We start from the raw sequence: 18,564 nt of genomic DNA on the forward strand, positions 1-18,564 counted from the left end.
AAGAAAACATTTGCTGTAAATACGGCCACCGGTGTCTCCGTCCGTCGTAGCAGGTGCAGGTGGGGCAGCATCCCCGCTGGAGGAGGCCGCTGCTGCTTCTGTCGCGATATCGGTCGAAACTTCAAACGGGCAGGATTGCCAGGTCTCCATGACAAACCCAGCCACCCCCCCAAGCTGCCACAACACTTAAGTAGCCCGATTCCACAGGGGAAAAACGAGGACCTGGCAACTCTGTGCACAGGCTTGGGAGTGTTTACACTCACCTTGCTGCTGGATATCAACCTTGATTCGCTGACATGAACCTCGTGATGACAGGCTTCACTCACATCATTGGTGACAGGTTTTCCTCAGATTTTTACTCTGTAGCAAGGTAGCGTAACGAAGGTGTTCAGGGGAAATGTGTTAAAAGGGGGTTGGTACTTTTTTTGGGGCTAAATGTAAAAGTCGACAGAAATATAATAATTGGAGATAATCCCAAAAAATACTTCAGAATCAGAGTCAGAATCAGAATAGTCTTTATTGGCAAGTAAGTTTACACAAACAAGGAATTTGTCTTGGTGTTCGGTGCATACATGAAACATAAATGTAAAACAATAAGTAAAATATAAGTAAGATATATGAGAATATATAAAATAAGGCTTTTTTTTTATATAAAGCTGTACAGAAAGTACAGTAACAAAGTGTTTTTGCTTTGTTACCGTACACCACTGCATAGATTTATATACTTACATTCTTATGCATTCATGTACTTAAGTGGTGGCTCATAGATACCAATTTCCCAATTTAACTATTTCACATTAAGACTGAATTAGAAGTAAAAGTGTATTCTGATTGCCTTCTATGACTTATAAGGCTTTCAATTTCACTCCAACCGTCGGGCAGGTTCGTCAAAGGAGAGCCGCTTTTTATAAATTAGATGTCTAAGATTTGTCAGAGGTTGGTTTAAAAAAAGCATAAAGACCTAAAATAACGCAATAATTATATGAGTCACCTTGCCACTCAGGAAAAGCTTATTTTTCTCTCCCCAAAGTACCCACTCCATTTTTGTGCGAAAACAAATTCACAGTGCAGCTATGTACATGTAATATTTTTGGATCCCGGGCGGGAAAAAAGGAGGGGAAAAAAAAACCTCTCCCCCTGTCAAAATTTATGTTTTGTTCATCTGCCAAAGTAAAGGTTTGACAAGAAGAAGGAGCACAGTCATTACCACTGGCAACCGTAACTCTCTAGCTTCGGCGCTGACGGCTTTTCTGACTGCATCGCCCGCTATCTGATTCCCATCCAACCGTGGCGGCACAAGCCATGTCGACAGGCAGCGCACGTAAACAAACAGGTGAGTAAGAGAAAAGAGCGGCATCCAACGCGAGTGATACAATTAAATCCCAAAATACAGCGAGCAAACCGCACGCGCGCGCGCGCACGCACGTACGCACGCACGCACGCACACACACACACACACACACACACACATGCACGCGGGCGTGTCGGCTCGGCTCGCAGAGGGACGTTATTTCACTCAAACAAACACAAACTCCACTGTATGAAATGGGATTACTCTCTGTCTTCACTCCAGCGTCTCTCTCCCTCTCTCTCTCATTCTCTCTCTCTCTTTCTCTCTCTCTCTCTCTCTCTCTCTATTTGCCCTCAGGTATATTTGGTCTCATCGGCGCTGTCTGCCAGTCTGCAGCGTTGCAGCGCCACATTTAGCCCTGCGAGGAGTGCCAGACTGCAGCCGAGCCGAGGAGGACTGAGGAGGTTATTAATGGCCTTCCTTATTTCAAACGACAGTGTGAAAACACCAGTGGCGGCACCATGCAGACACCACTAGCTGCGAGCACGTCTTTCATCCCATCTGTCTTTGCGGCACCCGGCCTGCTGCACCCTAATGGGCCGCTGTGTGTCTGTCTGTCAGTCTGTCCGCCCGTCTCTCTGTCCGTCCGTTTATCTTCTCCGCGCACCGTGAGTCGGTGCCCTCCCGGCATGGTGCCGATGGCGGAGTTGCCAACTCGCCGACTTTCTCACGGGATTTAGCGACTTTTCAGACCGTCTTAGCGACTTTATAAAAAAAAAAAAGCGACTAGTGACAAATTTAGCGAGTTATTCAGACCATCAGATAAAAGGCGAAAAATATTTTCATGGTATTTTAGTGTCATTCCTTCCCATGCATCATGCTGCTCAGAGTAATTGCGATCTCCTTCATCTCCCCTTGCGGCGCCCGCAGGCAGTCAGAAGGGGTGGCGTCCCTTTGTATGTATATTTTTTTACATCAAATATGCAATGTCCATGTAGTGGGTTGGTGACTATTTGGCGAAAGATTTCTCCATCTACCTTTTATATGGCTCAAGGTGATCTCTCCCTTGCTGCAACCGGCACAACCACTAATCTTTATGCAAATGATCCACAATGATGTCATGAATATGCAAATGAGCACATGATGTCATCTGGTGACTTTAAGCGACCTTTGGAGCGAGTGCTAGCTACTCCTCTTGGAAAACAGTTGGCAACACCGGCACGTTAGGGTAGTTGGCAAATCCTCTCTGTCATTCGGTGCTTCGCGCGACTCAGGCTATAAATAATTACCGCCATACGGCGCAAAGCCTCAGTCATCGCTGTTTACGTAGGCAAATCGATAAACTTCGAAATACCCGACTAATCGCTGAATGCAAAAGTTGTTAAGAATACACACCCAATTCCGTTAATTGTTTTCAATGAAGTGAAAACTCGCAAAAGTTTCGGGAAAGGGATAAGGAAACGGGGTTCGGGAGTAGACGGCGTGGTCACAATGTATCATGGCTGAGGGCGGGCGTCAGATAATCAATACCCCCGTGCTGTTTTCTCAGCCCGAAGCATCGGTTCCTCTGCCTTGCTTGATCCTCTTTTCCCATCTCTCTCCCTCCCTCCCTCTCTCTCGCTCTCTCTCTCATATTTTTTTCTCTTTCACTCTCCGGGGCTTCACAAAGCCACCTATCACGCGCCCCGCTGTGAATTTTGACATCTGTCTGATGTATGCCTCCCTTTTTCTACCTCAGAAGGCCCAGGCAGCCGACCTGCGCCACCTATCAATCACTCCATAGTTCCCTCTCTCTCCGGGTGAGTTCAGCCAATCAGAAGTAGAAGGATTTAATGTTATTGTGAGGAGTTGATGATTGAGTGTGTGTGTGTGTGTGTGTGTGTGTGTTTTTTGTGTGTGTGTGTGTGTGTGTAATACGGGTCTAAAAACAGGCTTTTTTATATATTCTATAGGCAGTATTTTTTTTTTAACACTAAGGGGAATGGGGCATTTCTGAACTGCAATTCTGAACGGTTTCAGTGTGGAACAACTTGACATCCACCACGCGACTGACGTGCGCGTGCACCCATGCACACACACTAGAATCAGAATCGGTTGTATTTTGCCAGGTACAATTACATATACGAGGAATTTCTTCTGGTGAGGTTTGGCTTAACAAAAAGCTTAACAGTCTGATAAAGGGAGAATAAAAAATTGAATGAAATATGATCAAATTTAATTGTCAAACATAGCCAAAAGACAAAAATACAAAACTGAAGTAGTCAGATATTTAAGGTAGATATACAAATAAGATTTAAGGTAGAAATGCAATACAAATGCAATACTATGCACACAATAAATTACTGTTAACTTAAAAATGATAAATTATAATATTAATTATTACTATGTGCTAACTAGGTTATTACAGTATGTGCAGCATAACACCAGTGTTATTTCATGTACATTATTGCACAAGTTGCGAGTTGTGGTGGTGAGCCTGGCTAGTAGGATGGGTAGAAACTGTTCTTGTGGCGCAAGGTTTTGGTCCTGGTGGCCCGGAAACTCTTGCCAGATGGCAGTCTTAAAAAGGTGATGTCCGAGGTGAGAAGGGCCGGCCCCAATCTTCCCCACCCGCCTCAAGGTCCTGGAGGTGTGCAGGTCCTGGAGGGAAGGAAGGTTGCGGCGGATCACCTTCTCTACAGAACAAATGAAACTGCAGTCTGCCCTTGTCCTTGGCGGTGGCAGCAGCAAACGGGTGTGTGTATGTTTTTCCCCCTGTTGCCTGTACCTATTATTCCCAGGTTCGAGGCGGCGGGAAGTTGGCTAAGTGGTTTACCATTTTATTGTTGGAGCTGATGCGTCTCTGGGCTTTGCTCAGAATGCAGAATGAGGTGTATGTATTCTCCCTTGTGTGCCGTAACATTTGTCACCTGCTAATTACTGTATCCAGCCATATTTCCCCAGCCTCTAAAACATTCACGGAAGTCATCTGAAAAGGTTATATTGTGTGACCTCAATAGCTGTATATTCAGCACACTGTAAATCCAACTGCCCTAAGATTTAGCTGCACTTAGCTTCTTGGAAACTTATCCTACTTGAGGCTACCTGGCTTTTAACAATATTATAATGAAAACAATTATAAACAATTAAGTGTTCAAGATAGTTTTGAAATAAAGCTAGGAATGTGTTTATACAATTTGTAGATATTCTCTATTCATCCCTGGAGGGAAATTGTGGTGTCACCGAAGGTCACCTATAAAAATTGGAAATAATAATAATTACAATAAAAATACAAAGAAAAGTTAACGGTGATGGTGCGTGCCCGGTGGGCGTGACGGTGTGTGCCCGGCATGCATGACGGTACGGTAAATGGTATTCAATTGTATTCTGTGCTTCTTTGCATTTTTAGATTCAAGATTCAAGATGTTTATTTATCACATACATATACATACGATCATACATATATGTATGACCGGTGGGCTAGATGGTGCGGATGTGACGTGTGGGCACGGCAGCCGTGACCGTGCATGCCCGGTCGGCGTGATGGTGCAGGTGTGATGGTGCGTGCCCGGCGGGCGTGACGGTGCGGGCGTGACGGTTGCTTGCCCGGCGGGCGACTGTCCCAGTGTGTCCTAGTGCTCCCAACCTGCATTACTCATTTCACTCCACTGGGGCTCAAGGACCAATGAGGTGCAACGACTCCACTCTCCAGGGTTATGAATGGACAAGGAGATGGTTTTGGGGAGGATTCGATCCAGCAGGAGTTTATCTCTCATTTCAGACACGCAGAACCCACTGCTCCTTCAGCACTTCCAGCCCCTCGGGGGAATTTTTGACAGCAACTCATTGTGTTGAAGTTTTGGCTCTGAACATTCATTACTTTGAATCTGAATTGGCCAATTGACCGGTATTCTGATGCGCAATGTTTTCCGCTGTAACTGAAGCGCTATATTCAGCCTGCAGCAGATGATGCTTTTCTTCGACATAATTCCCCGGGCTTTCAGTACGAAATTGTATTTGGCTTCATGTGCAGCTTGCACTCCGTTTAACTACTATCTTAACGTGTCTGTATCTGTATTTTTAAGTGCACATTTGTCTGTGTATATTATCGTTTTAAAAAACGTAGCAGCCATGCAACCATACGCGGATAGCCCGCCGGGAGCACCTTTCCCGGTGGCCTGAGGGTCATTTTGGCCTGCCGCGAACGAGAGCGAGGGGATGACATGCAGCAAATGGTCCCGGTTCGAATCCGAGCCGGGACCATTTGCTGCAACTGCGGGCGAAAGCTGAGGCACGACTCTCACTCGTGCCGCAGTGTTACCCCGGCGATAGGGTGCGCGCGCGCCAACAAAAGGACGTTGCCACGTCTCTCGGCGACGCCCGTGGCAACCGTCTACCTCCTTACCTATAACATTTTAGACAAGTAGGCTGATGGTTTGGTGTGTCTTTGATGTATTCCTTGTGAGTTTTAAAGGGCGCACCCCTCAAAGCATACCTAGCATACCTTGAAGACTCAGTATTCAGACTTTTTGGTGTTTTGTAATCTGGATATCTTTCCTCCCGGATGAACATAGACAAAATAAGCGGTCTGGTGGTTTGTATGAACAGGGTAGCCTGGGATGGAGTCAAATTCACGGCCTGAATGATTGTTTCAGTCCACCCCTGCATGCAAATCATGAATCGTGATGTAACATTATATTATTGTTTAAATCAGAGAGTGCTTGCAGTGGTCTTCTCTAAAAGGCGGCCCCCGTAAAACTTGATCACAGACAAACATAACCATTGACAACATACTTCATGACAAATGCAGCTATGCAGATAGCTATTTATTAGGAATCAAAGAAGGAATATAACGTGACACCCCGCGGCTTGAGGGTTCCATTCTTCACTGGGCGGATTGAGAACAGTGGGCATAAGCTTTAAAGAAAAAAAAAACAAACAAATAAAACCCCCTTCAGCCTAAGTCCAAGATGACTGCTTCTCACCAGCGAAAGGTTTTGTCTTCTTGATTCTGCTGGTGATGGTAAAGTTTCCCAAGGACACAGCAGTTTTCTTTCCTGAATCGTGCTGGAGGTACTCCTGTTGAACTTCACCCACCGTGCAGCATCGAGGGCAACCTTTGGAGTGGTTCTGTTAAACCTTGCTTCAACGTTATCAAGTATGTATGGATCTTCCTCGTTTCTATGTGATGTGAAGGACGAAGGAATGGGTTTGGAAGGGTGGGAGTAGAGACAGCCCAGATGTTACATGGTGGGTGATTATATTTAATACTTACATTTTGTACTGTGGCTCGTAACAGTACAACATGGGGACATGTTTATAGACTACGAGGAATCTAGGCAGCGCTAAAGTCATGACAGTATTCCTGTTGATTTTCAAAGAGTGTATTGTGTATTTCTGTACTTTAAAGTTAGTCTTTGTTGGGTGGATGACGCCGCAATATTCAGTATTCCATTAGTTTTGTTCTCCATTTTTTTTCTGTACGAGGGGGTGGATATCTTTTTTTTATCCCGGAGTACTGTTCTTTTTGATGAATGTTCATCCATATTGACAGTTTACTGACCACAAAGCCACTGCTTCTGCATTTTACTTCTTTGCCCGCGCGGACCCCACCACCAGCAATGGAAGCTGCAAATAGAGTACCACATGCATAACACAAATACAATCTCAAAGTTTCAAAAAAAATAAAAAAGGGCCAGCTTGAAAAAAAGTATCAAATATGAAAGTTTTAAGCAAAATATTCTTGTGGATCACCACTTTAAGCATTGATCAAAGGAGATCATATTTCATTAACGCCAATTATATTACATACAATAATATTCTACTACTGGTAGAAGGACACAGAAAATATTAGAGTTGCGATATTTTATTCCAAAATGATTTTTTCTGAACAAACTGAGGTAGGGAAAATATATGCACTGTACAACGTGACAGACAGCATTTATATAATTTATTTTCTATATGTAGAGCACCTGGATTGAAAGCTAAACACATTTATACAAACAACAAAAAAGGGAAAATTGGTTTCCCTTAACACTCTGTGTATAATGCATTATATTCAATGTGAACATACTGATAATTATTCAGGTTTTTTTTTCCAATATGACACAATATGAAATAGCCAAGAGAGGAGGGCTTTGGCCCACAAAGAGTTTTGCCGCATCGTCCAATATAAGCCGTTGTGCTGGTACTGTATACTGTGGGCAAATCTTCGGATCTGGCCTGTGATCGTATGGCATAAAATCTAAACAAGACACAAGGCTGCCGTGCACCACGACCCAGGGGGCACGTGCGCGTACTTCCCGACCGGCAGGGAGTTGAACTATGCCACATTTATCGAGTAAAACAATAACATCACACTGGAATCTAGAATAACAATAGAAAAAAATAAAATAAAATGACACATAGCAGCGTTCCTTTACAACTGATACTGATATAAACACACTCATATAAAAATAAATGCACGAAAATTTGTTCCACTATGTTAAAAACAAAAAAACAAAATAATAATAATAATAAAACACCCACCGAAGGACATAACATGACAGAACTCGAAACGACCCCCCTCCCATCCCCCAGAGCACGAGTATCCAATGTGCCGAATTTGAGAATGTCACATCTCACGTATCTCAAAATAAAACATAAAAACAAAAAGAGATTTTCCGTACGTGTAAGAGCTACGTATCGTGTTATATCGTAAGCTGTCACGTCGTTATGGGTGGGAACTACTGAGTAGAAAGGCCGAGATAAAAGCACATCAATAAGACCACGCGGCCGGGGACCCTTAAACATGTACGAACATCAAGATACATCCAATCCTGGAGATCAACAGCGAGCCCAGTGACCCCCACACACACACACACACACACACACACACACACACACACACACACACACACACACACACACACACACACACACACACACACACACACACACACACACACACACACACACACACACACACAAGCTGCGTTTCTCACTCAGACAGAATGAAAGCGGAGCCCCCCCAAAGCGAAGCGGGCGCTAACCTTTTCCCTCGTCGTGGGTGTTTTTGTGTGCCAAGTTTTGGTTTGCTCGGTTGACGTTGCCAGGGAGACCACCTCTGACCCCCTCCTCTCCCTCCCTCCGCCCCGACGGGGAGGGTAGCATAGCCAAAAACATTTCAGTCATTGAGTTTGACAACAGGGCTTGATTACCACCCATTCAACCGTTCAAGTGCCTTTCTTCTTCTTCTTCCTCTTCTTTTTCTTCTTTTTTTTTTTTGTTTCGTTTTTTTTTTTTTTTTCCTCCCCTTTTTAACACTCCTGTTTGGCGAAGTCGAAGCCCCTCAAATCACAGCAAACACCCTGAACGCCTTGCCTCCGGGAGGGTTCTGGAGGCTGCGAGAAGGTGGGGGAGAAGAGAGGAGGAGAGGGGAGAGCGAGAGAAGAAGCGGAAGGTCGTCAGTTTGGGCGGAGACACGGGGATGACAGACACAAGACCAGAGAGACTTTTTTTGGGGAGAAAAAGGTCCACGTCAGTGTCTGACCAAACACTCTGATGACAGATAGGATGTAAACAGATAGGGACGAGACAAGATGGGAAGGAGCTCCCCGGGCAAACAGATTATCGTCTGGTTTTCACGCACGCGCGCACGCACGCACGCACACACACACACACACACGTGTCCGTCCAATGAAAGGGAAGCTATATGAACTTATAGGGGAGACAGATAACATGACAGGCTGACACTAACAGACGTCAGGCACCGCACCAGTGTGACGAAGATAAATGTGGTGGAGATAGACGAGCAAAGGCGGGAGGGAGGGAGAAGGAGGGTGGGGCGAGAGAGAGAGAGTGAGGGAGAGAGGGGTAAAGTAAGGAGCCTTAGAAAGAGTAAGACAATGCGATGTGAGAGAGACAGAGAGCAGACGGACTGCTCATCTGTCTTCACGACAATGCACCATGTGGGCATAGTACGTGTGTGTGTGTGTGTGTGTGTGTGTGTGTGCGCGTGCGTGCGTGCGTGCGTGTGTGAAAGGACAGGAAACTGCACACAGGCACAAAGTCTGTGTCCTCAAATACCATACAGGTCATTTTAACAAGGCATTTCTGTAGAACTTTCCCAAAGTCATTTCAACTCTCCCATCTATAAAAGCAGAATGTGGGTCAGCATGAGCCCCAAACAGAGGCTGGTACGGAGCTATACTTTTAACGCTGCCAGAGACTGGTACGGCACAGACTTTATGCTCTATTCAGGTCAGCCGCCTATGCCGGGTTTAATCTTTATTATGGTCGAACCCTTCCCTCCGAACAGTTCCGTCCTTTGTCAACTGGGGAAAATCATGATTTCAACTGCATGAATGAACTGGAAATGATTTCTGATGCATCTTATAAAATTGAAAAGGAAAGACTGCGATAAATTGACGAAAAACAGGAAAAAAAAAACAAGGTAAGCCGCCGCTGCTGATTTCCGAGCTCTCTTCCCTTCGGCTCTTTCTTTTTGTTCCTTTTTAAAATCTCCCTCTTTTTTTTTCCAGCTGGGATAAGCCCCCCCCCCCCCCCCCCCCCGCCGCCCAGTACCTCTCGGAGAAAATGCCGTTCTGGTACGAGGCGATGTACTGTTTCCGCTTGTCCACCGGCATCACGTCCATGTAGCCGCCCACGCCGTTCCGGATCACGCCGGCGTGGAGCCCCGCCCGGCAAACGCTGGACCACTGTTTGAAGGCACGCGAGGGACATAAAAGAAAGGGAGGGAGTTAAAAAAAAAATGTAAAAAAAAGGAAAAAATATGCTGCCCGTCCTGTAATAGCTTTAAGAAGACCGCTGAAATAACGGCAGGAACATGTGACCTCACGACGACTCTTACGTCGGAGTATATTCTGGTGCCGATGACTCTGGAGATGTGAGGGTTCTCCTCCAAACAGTTCCTGGGGCAGTATAATCTGAAAGGGCAAATATAATGGGTTGAAAGACGGATATAGGGACGAAGGACAGACCGGACATTGGAGAACTGCCTACTACCTTGGACAGTGCCTTGCAGGCTTTTGAAACGGACAGAGCTGTGCCGCCGTGGTCTCGCACGTGATGGCTTTAACTGTAGGAGGGGACGAAACATCTCGATGACACACGCAAACCCACGTCATTTGAAACCGAAATGCGCTGATGTCTCAAAAGAGTCTTACCTGTTACCCTGGAGACTATGAAGGCGTTGGCGCTCTGATATTTTCTGCCGAGAGAAAAGACGAAACAGAGGGATATTAACGACACCGGGACCTTTTTAACCGCCCCATGGTGAGAGAACAGCCTGGCACCTATACGGCGTTAATCCCCCGTACCCAATCGACTGGACGCCATTTTTGTTGGACTTGATGAAGAAGTCCTTCCGTCCCTGTCTCGTGATGTCCATCCACCCGCCGTCGTTGTCTATGACGCCCGCGTGCAACCCGGCCCTGCACACGCTGGATTGCTGCCAAAAGGATGCCGTATGGGAAGCCAACTTTTGATGATGTGGCTCAAATTTTGCACATTTTAGACATTTAGTTGACGCTCTCCAGTGGTTTGACAACTCACTCCCAACACGGCCCCAAAAGTATTTGGATAGCGTCGAGATTCAGAATATCCCTATGCACTCACCATTTCATAGTACGCAGTACCGACTACTCTTCCAGTGGCATCGAGGCATCCGGCCGGGCACTCGTATCTGTAGGCGAGCGTTCCAAAAGACCATTAGAAGGTAGCGGCGTTTAGTTATTTTACGACCCCTGTGTAAAAAAAAAAAAAGGTACCGATGGAGCGATGGAATAATTGGAAAACACATCATCTGTTACCTATTGCACGGAGTTCCTTTGCACTGATCTCGTAGTTTGGTGTCACAGGTCACAATTTGGGCTGAAACGACAAAAGCACGAAGCTGATAGCTTGCCATAAATTGTGTGTTCACACTATGCTCTTACTACTACTGCCTTCTGTTTTGTTCCAGGGCTCATTGCAAAACTTCCATTAGTCCCGTTTCATCTGTATCGAACTTGAATTACGTAAGTCGCAGCTCTGAAGTCATTGCTACGACAGGTTCCCTTTAGGTCAGCTTTGATGTTTTGGGGTTCGGTTGCTGCTCTCCCGCATGGATTGCACGGGAGCGCCCAGAACGGAGCCGCATTGGAAAACAAAATTGTACTACTCGCTCTCGATGTAATACACTTTGGCGAAAGGGGCCGCGGCTGAAATACTACCCGGTTAAATACTCGTGCGCCAACCAAACGGGCCCGTCCTGGATCAAACACCTTCACAGAAAAGCGTATTTGCAGCGAAGCCCCATAACGAGTATCGTATGATGTTTTGGAGCCAAAAAGGGAGGAATTCCTGCAGGTGGTGGTCAGCAGTCCTGTAGGAACGGTCTTAGTTTACAAGCCAGGGCCACTTACACTGGAGAGAGGAAGCCATTTAGAAACCACAGCCCGGCCGACGAAAAGCAAACACACACTCAGGAGATCAAGCTAAAATAGGACAAAAAAACCTGCGCCGCTCCCCCCTCCCTCCCTCCACAGAGTGACTTGCAATATTTAGTATACTTCCAAACCTGTCACAGCTAATCAGGGAGATGACAGATAAAGGCTGCAGAGCATCAAAGCAATTTAAAAGAAATTACAAAATCATTGAAACAAAAACAAAGCATTTTTCTTTTTTATCCGGTTATTCCTTTTTGCTTGATCAATACTGAGTGGAGACCGATTCGCATAATGCGAAGAAAACGACCGGATTCTTTAAAAACAACTGCGTGTTTAGTCCCATCGGCTCCCACACTGTACTATTTACAATCCTGTGCACCCCCAACTCCAAAAAAAACCCTCCAGACTGAACAGTTTTGAGATGAAATGGGATCCAGTGTAAACAGTGAAATAGCAGCCTACACATCTGTTGTGTGTTGACCACTTCATTCTTCTGCAGAACCTCCGTGGGGGGCTTGGTGGCGGGCACGTTGGGAGGCTCGGGCCTGTCGGGCTTGGGGGTCCGGGGCCTGGGCTTTTGTGGCGCATGGGGGGCCTCCGGTTCGATGAAGTTGTTTTCCTCCGTTTCCTCCGGAGGCGCGCTGGAGCCGTCGTCTTCAAGGAACAAAAAAAGAAAATGAAAGTTGAGGGGATGGAACAGACAACGACGTGTCACCTCGAGGTTTTAAGAGTGTTCATTGCCTCCGTCGCAGCCATTTCTGTTCACACAAATATGTGTGTTTAGGTAATACAGCCTCACTATGAGTTTCTAAGCATTTTGCACTTCTGCAAATCATCTCTTTTAAGCGACGAGAAACAGGAAGTTGAGCCACTTCATTTTCTAAGCGGTAGGTTTCCTATATAGTAAAGCGTTCATCTGCGCTCATCAGCTATAAATGATGGGAATGGGCAACATTTTTATAAGGCCTGGGTCGAATAATAGTGAACCTATCCTTGAAGCTTGTTTTGTGTTTTGCTTTTAATTGTGCCTTTTCTTCTGTCGAAAAAAAAAAAGGTTTGAGGGCCCCCCCATTTTCAAGGCTGAGTCCGTACCGCAGCAGCCCAGGTTAAATTCCGGGACAAGGCCATTTGCTGCATGCCATGCCTTCTCTCTCCGCCCCCTGCCTTCCCTTTCTCCCCGCGCTGTCACAATCGAATAAAGCACGAAAATGCCAAACAAAAATGTTTTGGTTTGAGGTCTATAGGTGGTTGTGCTTCCAGAGCATCATGTGCTTAGTCATGTGCACTTTAAATATTATTGCTATCTAGTTGGTTTTTTTTTTTAAGAATCTTCTGCTTTAACATGCACACACACACACACACACACACACACACACACACACACACACACACACACACACACACACACACACACACACACACACACACACACACACACACACACACACACACACACCTTTGTAGCATAGGTTGTTCTTGCAGCCTCCTCCGTAGCTGGGGGGGCAGGCGGAGCAGGGGGTTCCATGTTTGTAGGGAGAGTGACCCCACCAGTTTCCCCTGTTCAGGTCAAAGGTCAGTGGATTTATTTACCAGCGCACTCAGTCATTAAGACACGACAGTAAAGTCGGGTTTACTGGTGCTCTCGTGTCACTGATGTAGCAGTCAATGAATCGAATCGAATGAACGTACTTTGGTGTGTAGTTGCAGACGAGGTAAACAGCCTTGGCCCAGATCTGCCCCCACACGTTCATGTTGTAGCACATGTTTATCGCACAGCCGATGCGACTGCTGGTGGCCCACACCAGCTAAGTAGAGACGGAAAGAAAGACAAGAAAAACAATTCCGACATGTTTTCTTTATCTCAAGGACTTTGTTTTGTTGAGGACACACTATCACGGCGCCCGGCGCCCGCCCCCCCCCCATGCTGATAATGGTACAGTCTGCAGTCTGGCTACCTGCGTGTAATGAGTGCAAACTGGGCCAGAGCATCTGAAGGGGCAGTAGGGGTCGCACTCCTGCGGGTAGGGGAAGGAGTAGTCCTTCACCTCGTTGTACCACGCCTGCACATGGAACGTAGGCGGTTGGTATCTGGAGCGATAAAGGCAAGGTTTCAGACATCACACAACACCAAGGGCTGCAGGTATCCACCGCACTGTTTACTGAATTAGCCGTTAAAAACGTGGTTAAAAATACACCATCCCTACGGCTGTTTGCAGCAAGAGACCATCTTTATTTGTAATATATAGGACTATACCATACTATATTACATTATATATTGTACTTTATTACACTATTTTATATATATATATATATATAGTACTACCTGTATAGTACTAACTGTACTACACTTTACTATATTCTATGCAATGTTTTACAATTTTATACGCAATGTTTTACTATAGCATACTATATTCTCTATGCAATGTTTTACTGTTCTATACTATATTCTATGCAATGTTTTACTATACTATACTCTATGCAATGTTTTACTATATTATACCAAATGTTTTACTACAGTATACTATATTCTCTATGTAATGTTTTACTGTACTATACTATTTCTATGCACTGTTTTACTATACTATACTTTATTCTATGCAATGTTTTACAGCACTGTATGCAATGTTTTACTGTAGTTTACTATATTCTATGCAATGTTTTACTGTACTATACTATATTCTATGCAATGTTTTACTCTACTAATTTCTATGCAATGTTTTACTATACTATATTCTATGCAATGTTTTACTTTACAATTATATATGTAATGTTTTACAATAGTATACTATATTCTATGCAATGTTTTACTTTACAATTATATATGTAATGTTTTAATATAGTATACTATATTCTATGCAATGTTTTGCTGTACTATACTATATTCGATGCAATGTTTTTGTGGTGTGGGGATGGTGTGGTTTGAGCAGCCACACCTGTCCTGGGTTTCGGTAATTGGGGCCCAGGATTAGTGCGGCCGCATACCTGTTGCCCGTTGGTTGGTCTAACCCCTCACACACTCAGGATAGGAGCCCGTGTCATGACACGTGTCCATCTGCTCCTGGGCTTATTCCACCTAGCCCACTCTCTACAATAAACTGTCTCTTAAACCCCATCATCTGCGTCTCTGTGCTTCCACAGAGCCTTGGGTGGCGTGTGGTCGGCCAAACTTCCACACCGGCACCTGAACAGGGACCTCCAGCACAAAGACACAGACGATGCTATACTATACACTATACTATATTATATGAAGCTACACTATACTAACATATACAGAAATCTATACAGTGTAGGTTTCAATTTCTAGTAACTTGTTTCTCTTTATATATATATAATATAATGTATAATATACACACACACGCACACACACACACACACACACCTTCCCCAGTGAGCTCCCAAATTTTGTCCAATCTGGGGCAGTAGCCCCGCGGGGCCGTGCTCCCACAGGCAGGTCTCGGCCCACTCCTCAGCCGTGCGCTCCAGCTCTGTGTCCCACACCTGCGGAAGGGGGGAGAGGACGGAGAAAAGAAAACTTTTAACCTAAAATGGGCTCCGGAAATTCGCAGACCCCTCGATGGAATCTTCCGCCTTTGACGAGAGAGAGCTAAAAATGGATCCACGGCAGAAAAATGATCAATACAAATCTGCTGATATACGTTAATGGGTTATGGGGCTCCATTGAGACAAAATTAGAATTGTAAAACCGTATTAACAATGAGTACAAGGAGAGATTCTATAGAGGAATTAATGGACTGTAGTCTGACAATAGCGCCTGTGTGGTATTGTGCTATTCAACGTCAAGCCAGCGTCACTGTTCACCAGAGGGACGATGTAATGAACGTGTGCCGTAATAGGAATCCTGTCTGAGCGTTGTTTCCAGAAATCTGCTGATAAAGTCTCATAGCAACTGTGTTTTCATTCTTCTTTCGAGTCTCTGATTGCCCTTCAGCTGCTCTGCGCCAAACCGGTTTCCCCTAAAGATCGAGGGCTATTTCAAAAATGCATAAAGCACGGGGGCTGTTTTTCCTTGAAGTAATACTTTCCACATGTTTCCCTGCGCGGGGTTCGGGCTCCGGCCCTTGTTTTGGGTTTTACCTTCCTCCGAAACACCCTCGCAGTCAGGTTTAGCTCTGGCCGCGGACAAAAAAGATCGGTTTCCAATTCAGGGTTTTTTGGGAATGCAGACCGCGTCCTTTCCCCCCGCTGACCTACATTCTGGCATTTTCGTCAAGAAATAAATAAATAGATAAAAACAATTCTTGGAATAACACCAGCTGTAATTCTGTAGGAGGATCAGTTTCCTTAATTGCACACCTTCACTTTGTCACCTTGAGAGCGGGAGAGCGGAGTGTGCGGCCGGGTGGTGCGAGTGGGTGTGTGTGTGTGTGTGTGTGTGTGTGTGTGTGTGTGTGTGTCTGTCTCCCTGTCCGTCCACGCGTGCATACATTAGAATACCAGTGGAGGTGTCACATTTTTTTCCAGATTTGACACATTGCACCCTGGAAGTCATAGCTTACCCTTGCTGAAATTCAATAACACACCATAACCCCCCCATGCGCCCTCCATCCTTCCATCCTCCGTCACCCACTTCAGCCCCCCCCCCCCCCAGAAACAACTGCTGTTCTCTGAATTACCCCATAAAAACACCTGCACCTGCCCGGCAACAGGATGTCTGGAGCTGCCCGGAGTTAACTCTTTGGGAAACGGTTCCTCCTACTTTCCCGGAATCCGGCTTGGAGAATTCAACCATACCGACATGTTCAGTTGAAGGTGAGCGGCGCCGAGGCAATGTCGCAGATCGAATTCTGGCGAAGTTAACGAGGCGGACCATGAGCAAGTTGTGAAGAAATATTACATAATTGTTGAATAAATACAGTATACCCGACACAGGGGGGTCTTTATAGCTGCACCTTTTTGCTGCGGACGGAGTGAGAAAGTGCTGTCCGATTGAAGCCAATCATTTGAATTTACAGCATCACATGACCATACCACATAATACCCATACAACATAGATATGTTGGAGTGGCCCTCTTCCCCATAGAACACCGATGGTAAACTATAAAAGTGAAATCATTACTTACTTTTAATAATATTGCTGATCATACACACAATTGGGGCTTTTATCGTCATAGAATTAATACGGGAAGCTTCGAAAAATAGAACATTTCGTGGGATACATGATGTCTATTGACTTGCTATCATTAAAGTAGAAGCTAGTTGGCTTGTTTACACGTTACTATCGCCATGGTAATAAATGATAAACAAAGATGATTGTCACAACACTGGTCTACTAGTGAGTGCTGGTAAACGGATCAAAAGTGAACTTAGTGCCCATTCATTCATGGGTATTTTTCAAAAGTGATAGCTGAAAGATAGCTCAATGGACTTTGATTTCTTGGTTTGCAGACATGGATAATTATAGGTCACTTTTTGCCAAGTACCACTTTAATAACTACTTGAAATCTTGGAACTTTTGGTGCCAGAATCAATCATTTGCCAAACATGTTTGGCAGTGGCTGTGAGTTTGATGTACGGCGGGGGGGGGGGGGGGGGGGGGTGCGATAGAAAAAATTATAGTATCTAATATTGCTCCGCATAAGCTCAGATAACTTGTACTTTCATTTAGTATGATATTAAACATTGCTGCTGTCATTTTATTGTTTGAATTAATCATCAGAGAGATGAATCTACGAAGAAAAAGGATAATTAGCCTGAATCGATGACCAGACATTTAGTTCCAGGCCACATACTGCTGTGTTTAAATAAATAAATAAATAAATAAAACAATCGATTTAACACGCATTTTAATTTGTTGCTTTTTGGTAGATGAATCAACAGCGTACCTCTGGCTGTAAGGATGCCAGAGAACTTTTAGCGCGGCCATAACCAGCAGAGCTGCGCCTCCTAAAAAAAAGAAATGCCTTCAATTAAAATCTTGATCTTGGACCAAGTCATTTTCCCCATCGATTCTCTTGACAAGTAGCCTTGCACCGAAAAATAATCAATGTGTTTACACTGATAAGCGGACTGAAACACATTACAGATGAGTTGTGGTAATTGCCATAAGATCCGTGAACTGCGGCGCGTCGGTAATTTCGTGCTTGGAATGGCACTGACAAAGAAGGTCAATGCAACACTGCTGGCCATTAATACACGATTATGCTCCCAAAAATGTTTTTGAGTGGAGCCACCGCGGTTGGAATTTGCGGTCCCTGAACCGACCAGAACTTTGGATGGACTTTCTTGGGGGAAGGAAAATTGCAGAGTGGCGTTTATGCGACAAAGGGATGATTTAGGCCACGATTGAAAAAAAAAAAAAACACTTTATCGGATCCATCGGATGTTGGAACAAGAGTTTGACAACGGGTAAAAAAAAAAAAAGTGTTATAAATGTGACGGCCAAGACACAGCACAGCCCGCATGCCAAAACTGCTGTTGTTTGCACAGCGAGTGCAGTATGTGTATGTGTATGTGTGTGTGTGTGTGTGTGTGTGTGTGTGTGTGTGTGTGTGTGTGCGCCCGCGCGCGTGTGCGTGCACAAGGTGGTGCTCGTGAGCCCAGACCCCCTCGTCCGCTCCTGCTGGGGCTTGCAAAGAAAAACACCTCCTCTCGCTGAAGTCTTTCAGCGCTGTGCACACTGCATTGTTTATTTCGCTTAACACCTCATTTGCAGCCATGCCCCCACCACCCCCACCCACCCCTCCTACACCCACCCACCCAGCCACCACCACCACCAGCGTCATCTGGTCGCATTCCAGAGCGTGCAGCAGGGGTAAAACTTCCTCTGTGCGTCTTCTGTTTCCTTTCGTAGTCAATTGCGCGAGCGGCGGAGAAGTTGGGTGAAGATAACGTCTGGCAGCCGGA

At 45.3% G+C, this 18,564-nt stretch overlaps 1 protein-coding gene across 1 annotated transcript in view; it reads right to left on the reverse strand.

Moving 5' to 3' along the window:
• Nucleotides 1-8,258: 8,258 nt before the first annotated feature.
• The window catches only part of LOC307244592 (cysteine-rich secretory protein LCCL domain-containing 1-like), a 14,782-nt gene continuing 4,476 nt past the window's right edge, over nt 8,259-18,564 (reverse strand). The window contains exons 3-15 of the mRNA XM_080019834.1: nt 15,080-15,198; nt 13,656-13,788; nt 13,390-13,505; nt 13,157-13,257; nt 12,163-12,354; nt 11,083-11,143; nt 10,889-10,955; nt 10,591-10,721; nt 10,438-10,481; nt 10,277-10,349; nt 10,122-10,197; nt 9,836-9,969; nt 8,259-8,652 (exon numbers count right to left, since the gene is read on the reverse strand). Coding sequence (XP_079875960.1) covers nt 8,601-8,652; nt 9,836-9,969; nt 10,122-10,197; nt 10,277-10,349; nt 10,438-10,481; nt 10,591-10,721; nt 10,889-10,955; nt 11,083-11,143; nt 12,163-12,354; nt 13,157-13,257; nt 13,390-13,505; nt 13,656-13,788; nt 15,080-15,198 — 1,299 coding nt within the window. The 3' untranslated portion in view covers nt 8,259-8,600. The remainder of the gene's footprint in view (nt 8,653-9,835; nt 9,970-10,121; nt 10,198-10,276; nt 10,350-10,437; nt 10,482-10,590; nt 10,722-10,888; nt 10,956-11,082; nt 11,144-12,162; nt 12,355-13,156; nt 13,258-13,389; nt 13,506-13,655; nt 13,789-15,079; nt 15,199-18,564) is intronic.

The sequence above is a fragment of the Zeus faber genome (assembly GCF_960531495.2).
Source record: "Zeus faber genome assembly, chromosome: 19".
NCBI lineage: Eukaryota > Metazoa > Chordata > Actinopteri > Zeiformes > Zeidae > Zeus > Zeus faber.